This window comes from Macrobrachium rosenbergii, chromosome 6, assembly GCF_040412425.1.
Source record: "Macrobrachium rosenbergii isolate ZJJX-2024 chromosome 6, ASM4041242v1, whole genome shotgun sequence".
Lineage (NCBI taxonomy): Eukaryota > Metazoa > Arthropoda > Malacostraca > Decapoda > Palaemonidae > Macrobrachium > Macrobrachium rosenbergii.
In genome coordinates this window covers 41,259,012-41,271,511 of record NC_089746.1, presented here as the reverse complement: position 1 = coordinate 41,271,511, position 12,500 = coordinate 41,259,012, and the positions used below count along the sequence as shown (strand labels likewise).

At 37.5% G+C, this 12,500-nt stretch overlaps 1 protein-coding gene and 1 long non-coding RNA gene across 3 annotated transcripts in view; one reads left to right on the top strand and one right to left on the bottom strand.

The window, feature by feature from the left end:
• The window catches only part of LOC136839472 (uncharacterized), a 24,385-nt gene extending 21,390 nt beyond the window's left edge, over positions 1 to 2,995 (bottom strand). The window contains exon 1 of the long non-coding RNA XR_010853347.1: positions 2,139 to 2,995. This is a non-coding gene — a long non-coding RNA (uncharacterized lncRNA). The remainder of the gene's footprint in view (positions 1 to 2,138) is intronic.
• Positions 2,996 to 4,758: 1,763 nt separating this feature from the next.
• LOC136839468 (ionotropic receptor 21a-like) overlaps positions 4,759 to 12,500 on the top strand; it is a 26,585-nt gene continuing 18,843 nt past the window's right edge. The window contains exons 1-2 of one of the 2 annotated variants that reach the window (XM_067105541.1): positions 4,759 to 5,364; positions 6,371 to 10,038. In XM_067105541.1, the coding sequence (XP_066961642.1) occupies positions 6,468 to 9,434 (2,967 nt within the window). In that variant the 5' untranslated portion in view covers positions 4,759 to 5,364; positions 6,371 to 6,467 and the 3' untranslated portion in view covers positions 9,435 to 10,038. Of the gene's footprint in view, positions 5,365 to 6,370; positions 10,039 to 12,500 lie in introns of those variants that run through there. The other variant, XM_067105542.1, reaches the window with a different exon arrangement.

Sequence of the window (12,500 nt, the reverse complement as noted above, 5' to 3'; positions counted from 1 at the left end):
AAATGATAAGGTAGTAAAAGAACCTAAAAATACCAACCTAACGTAAACTAGGGGTGTTTACTGGTTACAATTTTGCCGTATTAGTTATGGAGGGGGGGGGGCCTGGTATTGTCTTACATTACAAGTCCTTATTTTTCTCTGCTATTAGGCATTTGCGAAGGTTATGTATTGAGAAGAAATTTTTTTGTTTTGATGTGATTTACCCAAGAAAAATATAAATTATAAAGCAGGAGGTGGCTGGAGTCTAACGAAAAATAACCTCTTACCCTACACTAATCCTAGAGGATATCAGCCTCAAGGTAAAACTTGAGTTTAGTTGCGCAGCCTGTATCTAAACAGGAAATCCACGAAAACAGTTTTGGTGTAATTTTCGTAAATATGCTGTAAATGAATATGAAAACAGGTCCTGACCTAACCAACTCTTACCTTCCTATCCTAACCTTGGGACTTGGGTCGCCGTGTCCTGCCCTGGGCACCCCAAAATATCGGTTAACATTTTGTATTACGGTCGGTTAGCCTAAGTGCCTCGTCAGGTGTGTTTTAGGATGAAGAATTAATTTTCTTTTCTGATGCTTTGCACGTAACTGGTATTTACAGAGATACAGACTGCACAACTAAACTCAAGTTTAACCAAATGAAGTATATTAATGATTGTTTATAACTTACAGCAGGTTCACAACAAGATAAGTAACGACAAAATGAAGAAAATTGGACACGAAAAAGCGGCACATTTGACAGGTTGAAGAAAGAGGTTGTCAATATGACCATATTAAGATTTCAGAAAACCCATAGCCAAAAATATATATTTTTCATAATTAGCATTAATAACACCTATATTATCGTATTTCTTTATATATTACAATATTATTTAGTAAATAATTATGTAGTAACGAATCTCTCTCTCTCGAATTAATAGGATCAATGAAAATATGAGGTTTTCTTGTCTGCAGTAAATCTAAAATGTAAATGTCTTTTTACCAAAACTAATTCTCCAATACACAATTTTCGAAATAAATTCTAATATTGATGTTTAATTTCAATCACACCTAAAATATAGGTATTTAACTTTCATTAATTGTAATACTATCATTTGACGACTATAATCAAGGTTTTCGTGACGTAACCCTCTCGTTTTCTCTCTTTCACTGTCTAGCTGAGGCTTTCTCTCTGGTTAATGTTCCTACGACTAACCTTTACTCCATATCACAGTCTATGATTAAATGCGTGTCTAAGGTAAAGCTCTCTGTCTCTCTATCTTGTTAACTCAAAAGGACCTATTCATTATCTAGGTTATTTTTGTATTTTTTTTATGATTCAGTCTTAAATATAAATAAGTGCTTTGGTAAAATTCAAAGTCAATCTGTGTACATTCGAATAAAATGGAATTAAGCCAATCGACAATCGATATCATCAGCGTTATTGCCATGGCAAAATGTTATTGAAGACAACATTACAATGCACATCGGCTATAGACGTTTGCAATTGACGTTTTCTTATGTTATTTTACTTGCTTTACAAGAATTTAAAGTAATATCTTGTCGGCCGGCTGTAACTAAACTGTAATTGACCTTTGAAGACTACGCGACTTGAATTGCCTAACGCGGGATAGGTCTAAGCCGGCATTCTGCGGCAAGCCCCCACCCCTCCATAGCTAATACGGCAAAATTGTAACCAGTAAACACCCCAAAAATACCAATATAACGTACCTTAGAGGTGTTTACTGGTTACAATTTTACCGTATTAGCTATGGAGGGGTGGGGGGCTTGCCGCGGAATGCCGGCTTAGACCTACCCTGTGTTAGGTAATTCAAGTCGTGCAGTCTTCAAAGGTCAATTACAGTTTAGTTACAACCGGGCGACAAAATATTACTTTAAATTCTTGTATAGCATGTAAAATAACATAGAAAAACGCCAATTGCCACAGTCTAGCTCACCGCGGACAGCTGGCTTAGAATTACCATACCTTTTAGTAAACTTTGCGTCACTCTCTCTTATGCGTGAATATCATTTTCCCCCTCATTACACCCCTCAGAAAGTGATAGGCCTATTCCATACGCAAGAAAACATGGCTCATTCAGTTATCCAAAATGCTACATGTACCAATTAAACCAAGCTACTGAGACAAAATGTTACAGCTACCTTTCATCAAAAGTGGCACTCTTGTATTGAAGTAGCCTAGGATTTTGTTCGCCATGGCACCTTTCCGTTTCCTTGTATTTTTAGGGAGATAGTTATGAAACCCATGCCTCAAGTTTCTTGCAAAATCGTTGGGTTGGAAATGCGCTGAACATACTCTTGTGTATTTGAGGGTGATATCACTTTGCATATATTCACCCACTACCCGTGTATGGCAGTCACATAATGAACCTAGAAAACATCAACACTTGTCACACAAGACACAACAGCTGTTGCTTGCACATGTATGACTGAAGAAGGTTCTGGCTTGCAAGCTGAGCAGATGGGCATTACATGACGTCACCTGCAGTAAAACAGAAAGAGGGCCATCTTCGTAATTCACCTATCCTAGTCCATCTTGGGTGGTAATATGTGGCATTAAGGATCTAATCCAAACTTTAGTCTATCGTGATCGAGTATCCACAGACGGGAGACGCCGAGTGTTTGTGACTTCACATTCGGGCGAAGGTTACCAGATACTTCCATCAAAACTACAAAATATTTGTTAGGTGCGAAGATTCAGTTACATATGCAGTGACGTTCAAAAACACGGACACCTAAGGTCCATTGTCGTGAAAAAAAATTGGATCAGTTTTTTCTCGACAATCCTTCACAACGTTCAGGAATCAGGATAAGTGAGGGGGAGTAGTAAGCAGGCGGCTGAGTTCGTGGTTCACTTTTTTCTGTAAATATGTTTGGTTATTATTTGTGTCCGGAGAAGTGCCTGTGTTGTCTGTGTCGGGAATGTCAGAGAGGCTTCTTTTTATACAATTTGAGTACCTCCTATAGTAAAATAACCTATGTATAAATTTTGAAAGGGAACCGAGAAGTGACCAGGCGAAGTATCGCTTTATTAAGGTAAACTATACGCACTCTCCATGTCGTCACATCCCCAGCCAAATCGTTCATTTTAAAGTCAAGAGCCGGTTCCTTTAGTATGCTAAATTAATCTCTTCACATTTTTGCCACCCGAGGCCTGATATAGTTAATATTCATTTAAAATGTAGCCTGATTGTACGGAAATAAGTTTTGTGTAAAATTGTAGCTTTTAGAGGCATGTTTTTTGGAGTTTTAGGGGGTTTTGTATAGCTTTCAGGATTCTCTTGTACCCGAACGCGTGGTCCTTGTGTTAATGTATGTTAAATTTAATTAGTCTATTTAAATAAAATTTTAAAACCATGCTTGATCTTGCTGGACCTTCGCTTCCGTTTACTGGTAGAGCCCTTCAGACCACTGATCATCCCATGTAGTCCCGTGCCATCAGGGACTTAACCTTCCCAGTCGTGGGGGAAAATTCGCGACACCCATATTAAATCATATAACGAAAAGCAATTACGGGTTGGTTATGTTGTCCTGGTGCTTGTGGCTTGTAAGCTAATATTTCATAATCCCTCTCCAGCTACCAAACATCCCATTAATTTTCGTTGCTAGATGCAAGATGGTGCACTGCTACCTGCTTGCTTACTATATAATATAGTTTCTTTCCTGCCAGAAACTGTTATTTTTATTGTAATACCTCGTTTAAATGTTTGTGGGCGGTTTGTGCATCAACTAAGTTGATTATCTCCCTTGATCGCAACGTCAATTGTTAGGGGGTTTAATCGAGCTACTTCAATGATCCGTCGGTCCTAGAGAACAGTAGGCCAAATCAAGTATTGTACTTCTAAGCAAAGCATTCCCATTTCCTTTCTCTCTTGCATTGTATCCATGTATAAATGATTGTTTTGTTGATGCTAAGCTGCCAAGTAATGTTACTTATGGAAATATTAGCTGCCTGCTAGTTAATGATTACGGCCTTTGAGTTTGAGATGAGGTGAACTGTGCTTTCGCTTGTTTCCCCCTCCAGTTACGAGGGTCAGTTGACTCTTCCCGCCCATGAGTGACGTCATAAGTATCATACTAAAGAGTCGAGATTATGAAAACTTTTTCTCTTTTTAGTGTATTTTCGATAGCCATTATCAGATAAATATTTATTTTATTAGATATATAATTTCTAAAAAATTACCAGATATTATATGTCAGTAATCGTGCTTAATTATTTGGGTTCTGACTTTAGGTTCTTCCTTGACTCTTCTTACTGGGTATGTAAAGTGAAATTTTCAAAATGTTTCGTACATCTTTCTTGAAATAAAATCTTCTCTTGTCACTTTTATATAATATCTGTATGATTGATGATGATATTCTGATGTTAAAATGCATTTCCATTTGCATAACAAAAGCATGTCTTTGTTTGGTGAATGAAAATTACTAGAAGAGTTGCAGCATATTTCTGAGTGAGTCAGTGACATGAATAACAATGTAGCTCCGCCCACAAAAATCAAGATGAACCTGACTTCCATCGAGCTGTTCGACGAGCGAGCTCGACAACCAAATAGCCCCGTTTACACGCTCGAACATCAATTCAAACACAGGGTTGTCGAATCAGGCTCGACGAGTTGTTCGCCCGGTAAACCCCGCTTATGAGAGAAGAAGCACCGTTCCAGCACCAGTGAAAGACGGGACATAAACAGAGACACTCAAAACTCCTAACAGCACTAGGGAGAGCGCAATAAGTAGAAGCAAAAGGGAGATAAAAAAGTAAAACAGGGAAAAAAGATTCTCACGTTAATTGTAAGCCTTATTATAATTTTGTCGGAAAACAAGGGTCCCTTATTGAATCGTGCGTCTGGTAACGCACTACGGTCTACTTCAGACGCTCTCTCTCTCTCTCTCTCACTTTGTTAAGATCGGTTATTATCCTAATCACAAGAAAATACACCATTTTTGTAATACGTATTCATAGTCTTAAAAAGGTATCATTTATAAGCATGATTTTGAATTTTTTGGAAGTGCTGGCAACGAGGTGATAGGGGACACCGCATTTCTCACGTCCACAATCTCCCAGCACGCTATGATCCTGCGGAACGTTGCCACTCGCTCCCAACTTGGAATTACTTAATACTCTTGCTGAATGCAAGGTAGTCTGTATCCATCATTGCATTGTTATACGGTGTGATTATCTTTTCACGCAAAGACTGTAATGCCGTCTTAATTAAAAAGCGAAAGTCGTCTGTGACACGTTATCGAAAGATTAAATGGCGGTTTTTCGTGGTGTGTACAGAGTATAGATTCTACTTGGGCACATGGGCAGGCAGCCTCATCACGTTTTATGGAGAAAGGACTGGCGCCAGCTGACCGACATTTTGATGGGGTAAGTTCTCTTTCACAGTCCAAACATCCTTTTCTAAGCTAAGGTTAGTGAAATAATGAATGTTGGATAAGAAGTGTACTCGAAAGTGTTTCAGTTTTGATGTTTATGTACAACGTTACTCTACTGCTCAGACTCTCGTTAAGCAACGTATTTTTGTTTACTCTGTTCAGTCTTTGCATTTATGTTTAAGCGTGCGTTGTGAAAAAGAAATTAATTGCTATGGTTCCATAATTATACATATAATATTCTTGCTCAAGAAATCGTAGGGTTTATAACTAGAAAAAAAAATCGAGAAACGTTGACTCGAAATTCTCTCCCCATACTTCTGAGAGAATTCACAGGATTTAGATCCCGTAGGGGTTAGTGGTCAGCGCACCACCGGACGTTGTAGGCATTGCTTAAGGTTCTTTGCAGCGCCCCTTCGGCCCCTAACTTTTGTGTATTTTGTTCATGTAATTTCAATGGCGTTTTTATCTATAAATCCCTTTGAGATACGTCCTTTTGCAGTGGAAACTTGAACTGATACTTGTATCAACGAAAGTCTGATTTAAAGTGCAACGGTAACATTTCTTTATCAGGTCTTTCTTGAGAATAAACAGTCTAAAGGCCAAGATAAATAAATAGATAAAATACAAGTCACAACCGACTCTATGTAGAATTCTGCAAGAATTCCCACCTCAAGCTACACATCACTTCGAAATATAAGACCCAACAAAGCAATGTATGTTTCTTCTCAAGAATGTTTAATTTTTCTTATTGTGATGTCAGTATGCTTTGGGTAATTCATCGAGTATAAGTGAATTCATGTGAGCTTCACTTTATAAATTGCCTTCCCGCAGATCAGTAAAAGTTATGGAAACATATTCTTTTGTTAGGCAATAACATGTAACAATGACTCATTCTTAAAAATTAATATATGACACAAGGCACTGATTGACATTGTGATCAAAACGGTATTGTATTTCTTGCAATGTATGGATTACCAATAATATAATTTTTTTTCCAGGAAGCCTATTCGCCTCTACCCATGGCATGAGTAATAAGGCTAAAATCAAGTGGTGGAATAGATAAAGCACCTTTCTGTGTGGTTGGTGCTTGTAAACATGCTTCCAATGGCCTCACAGTCCAAGGAATCTAAATTTGGGAGAGAAGATATCTATTTTGGAAAGTTTTATAAGGCAGCAACAAATACCAATAAGAGACTGTTAAAAGATGTTTTTATGGTTTTGTTTTATAAGAGTTGTGTATTACCGTTGGAGAGCTGGCCAAGCACAGTGGAGGAATACTGCTTGAGTGTTTTAAGGTGGTCGAAAACAAAGTACAGAGATTCCTTCAATGCAGAGGAAAGAAAACTTCTCAGTATACCCTTGGAGTCGTTGGATGGAGATACCTCACTGATGAACAAGATGATGCTGAAATTATTTGTCGATGCAAATCTACCCAAATCCTTTTTCAACGCCCTTCGTGAGCTCAAAAATGTCAGAAACCGGGTATGTCACGATCAGCTTGATTTCAGTGCTGAAATGTTGGAAGCAAATATGGAGGACTTGAAGAGTATATTCAGGAAGTTTTTAAATGAATTTGGAGATGCCTGGGATTATGACGTCTCAGATTATGAGTATAATTATTGTAATGAAGTGGATGAAATCATGGCAGCCCCCATTACTGAGGAGGGCTTAAGTTATTTTGAGAAAGTAGAAAAGTTTCGTGAAGACCTAATGGGAAAATTTATAACATATGGTCGGAAGGAGCTTTTTGTTTTTTATAAAAAGCTCAAAGTCCTCAATCCTTTCACTTGGCTTAAAGATGAAAAGTTTCCGGAGTTGCAAGTAGATAAGATATTTACACCATTGCACATAAGTGATGAATGTAGAACAGTTGATATTGAAAACTTGTTAGTGACTGAAGTATTTGTTGAAGAGGACAATGAATATATATGTAAGGGCGAAATACCCTCAGTTGTTATGTTGACTGGTATTGCTGGTTGTGGTAAAACTTCTCTGTGCAGATATTTGTTACATGATTGGAGAAATAAGCTTGACAAGGTGATTAATATGAGATCTGTTGATATTCTAATTCTAGTAGAAGCTAGGAGTGTTGTAACAAGTTCTCTTGTATCATTCTTGCAACAAGTGTTGTTGAAAGAAACTTGTAGTCACTTTGAAGAAAAGGATATAATACTAACACTGCAGAAACTGAATGTTCTTTACCTAGTGGATGGTGTAGATGAGGCAACCGACATTGGGCGAAAGTTACTGGAGGAAATATTTTCCGTACTCGGCACCTCAAGATTAATTTTAACCACTCGACCAGAATTTACTTCAAGTATTGCTGAGTCCATTCACAATCATCATCTCTCCTACATAAAGTTGCAGATTCATGGCTTTGCTGATGCTGGCGTTGCCAAATTCACATCCAAAATATTCCATTCATTAGAGAATGACGAGAAACTGAGAAGGCATCAGGAGGAGGAGTGTCTAAAGTTCCTAAGAACTGCTGGTATCCATCTTGGTAGCCACCTGAAAATTCCTCTAACTGTAGCACTTTTGATCATCCTTTGGAGAGATGAAAAGTCTACAGTAACAAATATTACATCAGTTACCAAATTATACTTGGAGATATTCAAGATGTGTTCCATGAAAATGCTATCACGTGTCAGGAAATCCGCTTCATCTTATGTGTTTCGTGAAGACTTTGTAGAAAAATGGTTATTAGAACTTGGCCACCATGCTTATAATATGGTTAAGGAAGATGAATATATCATAAGTGACCGAAGAAAGAATCTCCTCACGTCTTTTTGCAATAAACATAATATCGATTGTATTCATGCTTTGTCCTCTTTTCTCGTGTGTGAAGTTCAAGAAAGCTTATTCGGTCCCCAGTACTCTTTCACTTTTATTCATAAGAGTCAGATGGAATATTTAGCAGGGAAGTATTTTGCTCATATGTTCACAGTGAATTTTGAAAATTACAGAAATGATGACCCAGAAGTAATTGAAAAAACAAAAAGCTTGAGTCCATTCCGAAGTCGGGCAGATATGACATTTAAGGGAATATTGGAAATGAGAAAAATGATGAATGTATACGTTTTCATGATTGGACATCTCTGTATGAATGTCCATAAAACAGACAATCTCATTTCCATGGTAACAGAAAGCGTGCTAAGCATAGCACAAATGGATCACAATCTTCCAGCGATTTGGCGCTTAGTTCAAGAATCTGAACACCACCCTTTGGTGTGCAAAATGGTCTCAGACGCAATTTCTGGCAAATTTGTTTGGATGCCAGGAGAAGAACTATGTGATCCCTCAGATCCAATCTTTCAATTGCTGAAATACACTGATTTTGTTCCAAAGAAAATTTCGGTCAGAATAATTAACAGCACTCAGGGCATATTAGCAAAAGGAGAGAAAAAGACACTTGTATTAAGACCCTATGAGAATTTGGTTCCTTTGCTGCGTTGCCTTGGAAAGAAACCCGCTGCAGAGATCATCGTCAGAGCTGATCAACATTTTTATAACTGGGGGGATCAAGAGACGACAGATCATCTGCTCGAGGCACTGGCTCTAAGAGGTAACTTGACCACCTTTATGGGACATTTAGGTGTACCTGGTGCTAAATTTATTAAGTCATTTGAATCAATAAAGGTCTTAGATATAAGAATCTCAAGTACAGAGGCCCTACATGCTCTCAGTGTGTCCTTGACTGCTCTGAGCATGAAAGCGGGCGTAGAAATGAATTTACGTTTGGATATACCTCGCGAGGTATCGCCATCATCTCTTCCTAGGTTCGGTAGCTCTTTTGCTTTCACCATCAGTCTGTTTGAAATTACTGATGGAAATGCTTCATGGGCTATTGAAGTCATATCTCAGCTAAGCAAACAGTATGTGGGAATTGAACTTTTGTCTTCAAAACTTTGCAGTAGTGCCCTTAAAATCTTTTTGCGTACCCTAATGGCTGAAAAAGTTAAGATCAAAGGAAAAATTTTTATGCCTCTCTTCTGCAGATTTAGTGAGAAAGAGATAAAGAAATTAAAGAAATGTGTTAATTGCAAATTAGATCTGTGGTAATACGAAAATGGCGAATCTTGCTGAAGGACTCAGTTATAATTGGCTCTCTTATTTATTAATTTTTAGTTAAAATTTTTGTAGTGCTAATCACTTATAAATATTGTAAATTTCAAAAATTGTTTTAGGGTTTATAGTTTAACGTAGAATGGTAGCTGCAGCCGTTTCAAACAGTTACATTTTGCTGTCAATGTGGTAAATATTGTTTCAGTTACATCCATCTCTTGAATCTCATGATTGCAAAGTGCATTTGTTTTTCGTTGCTATACATTTCTTCTTTTATTCATAAGTCTTTTGAAGTGTGAGCTGAAAATACATCTTGGTAGTGAGGCATTGAAAATTATTCCTTAACTGTTAGTATGAAGAATTGCATTTCTTATTGTAAATTTTGCCTCTTACAATCTGATGGAAGGTACATTTTGTTGGTTAAAGCGTATGCGGAATGCCTGTTGTTACAAGAAAAGTATCTAAATGTAATAGAATACTTTTATTAAATGAGGAAAGTCAGAAAGCTTAAGTTGACGACTGAGATTTTGCTTAACAAAATCTAACTGAAGTAGCAAACTTCGTTGTTTTTCATATATACAATAAAAGTTTTTCTTAATAATGTCTGTTTTACTGAGGTAATTTCCCTTTACTCTTCTGTTTGAGAGTATCTATGAGTTGTTCAGATACAAAGTATTTCCTAAACTAAAGTAGAGAGAATAGAGAAAAACCATCCTTAAATGCTTGTCATTTACGGCCTCTTTATGCTCTTACGCAAGGCTATTAATGTTGCAGTAAAGTGATGTGCATCCTTAATTTTAGTGGCGTTCATAATGTCTGTCCACAAATAGCAATTCTATTTTGATTTAGCAAATTGTTATTAAAATCTTTATATTCAAATATATATACAATTCAAAATACATCTTATATTTATAAGTAGATAATAATAAGTACACTATCATTTTGTTATCGGAAAGGTAAAGTTGATGTATGAAACTATTTAGTTTAATGCAAACGGCAATGATAATCAAAGATCATAACAAGGTTGAATGATGAGCGTTTTTAAAATATTTCTGGACAATAGTTGTCAATTATTACAGATGATTGGCCAGCAATGGCTCATGTTATCACAATATGAGCACTGAATGATGTATAAATGGATTGCTTGGTTCACTGGGAAAAAGTTACTCTTTCCTTTGCTGGTCCAAATATGACAATAGGCATCAATGTTTTATAGGTTAACTCTGAAATGGCAATATCCTAGCCACTTGACATTCCAACAACTCAGCAATTTTTTAAGATGGTTCCCATGTGGCTAGAAAAATCCAACTTTCTCAGAAGATGGTCATGAAATTAACGTATTCTTTTTGATTATGTGTTTCATTCAATATTTTTTACCATATTAAACCTATGTGAGCCCAGGAAATCCATAAAAGCCTCCATCTAAGTTTAAATGTATAAATTTTTTAGTAGCACCAATCTATATTCTTTAGGTGAAATATTTACAATGGTCATCGGTACCCTAAGGCCTAACCAATTCTGTGTGCAATATTGAGGCATGTCATGAACAAAGTTAAGGATACAATTACAGTCTTGGATCTAATCTAATCAACAGCCATAGCAGATGACCAGCCACTATGAGTTCTCTCTAAGCAGACCAGAAGAACAGTGATCAAAAATACTGGGTGGACTAGTGCCACTGTGGAAGCTGGGTGGCGTTTAATAAATTTACATCTTTTCTGTACAAAGTTTTTCAAATTCAGATTGGTTGAGGCTGATGTACATCACCTGACACTAAATTTTCTTGATTTCAGTATTAACGACGACAAGAATATGTCATACACTTCGGGTCACAACAAATAGTCTGTACAAGCAATTGGAGGATTCTAGTTTACCCACATAAAGAATGGTCATAACAGTGCTTGCGCTAGTTCTGAAAATTTTACAAGGAAGCAGTGTTTGGCACTTCGTCCTAAATCTCTCACAGAGCACCAGTATTTATAGCTGGCAAATTCAAAACAACTTCAGTAAACTATAAGCAATAGCACCAATTGCCACTTCTTATAAGGTGCACTGCAGCGTCCCTTTGGCCCCTAACTGCAACACCTTCCATTGATTTTACTGTACCCCTGTTCATATTCTCTCTCTTTTTTTTTTTGTCTTGCTTTCCACCCTCTCCTAACAACTGTTTCACGATGTAACTGAAAGGTTTCCTCCTTTTACACCTTTGAAACCTTTTTACTCTCAGTTTCCCGTTCAGCACTGAATGACCTCAGCCTCTGGCCTGAATTTTATATTTCGTTCCACTCCATTCCACTTCCACCAACCTCCTCCTCAATCACATCAAATGTCTGTGCTTCAAACGCGGATTTTCAGAAAGAGACACTTACAGCTGCTGGCACCCAGTGATCAAACGGTGGAAGGAAGTGTATGAAAGAGTCGTGCGCTGTCCATAGTTGCGGAATTCTTACGCTTTTAGTTCTGGTGGAGATAGGTTTTTAAGTGATCGGGAATTGCTATAGGGAAAGGAGGATTTCAAATGATATACTGTACTGTATATGTTTACGGGTTGAAACGATTTTACTGTAGCTCTTAAGCAGCGCGGAGATGGGAATTACTAGGCAAAAGACAAAATCAAGAATAACATGGATAAAGATTTTTATCCTCAGCTTTCTTTCTTTCTCACGCATACACCTCCATACACACAAGTAAAGAGAGCAAACCTAGGGTTAAAGGGGAGGTGAAACATAAATAGTGAAATGTAAACGTTTAAGTTGAAGTCAATATGGAGTCCAAAGTTAAAACATCTCAAGTATGTACATAATGCGACAGACTTCATCAGGTCACAGCTGGGCGGCCAGGCTTTCCTTGCATTGCGAGATCCGAACACCACTGAGATGAATAAGGAAAATTACGAATACGGTCCCTCGATTTGCACTCGTCTAAGCCAGAAAAACAGCGCGGGGAAGAAATTTCAAGTACACTGTCTGCAGCAGGTAAGATCTGTGGCCGTGGATGGCGCCAGAAGTATTATCGGGGACCTGATTTGCTGTTTTAGAAAAATCCAGGATAACCACGTGTTCA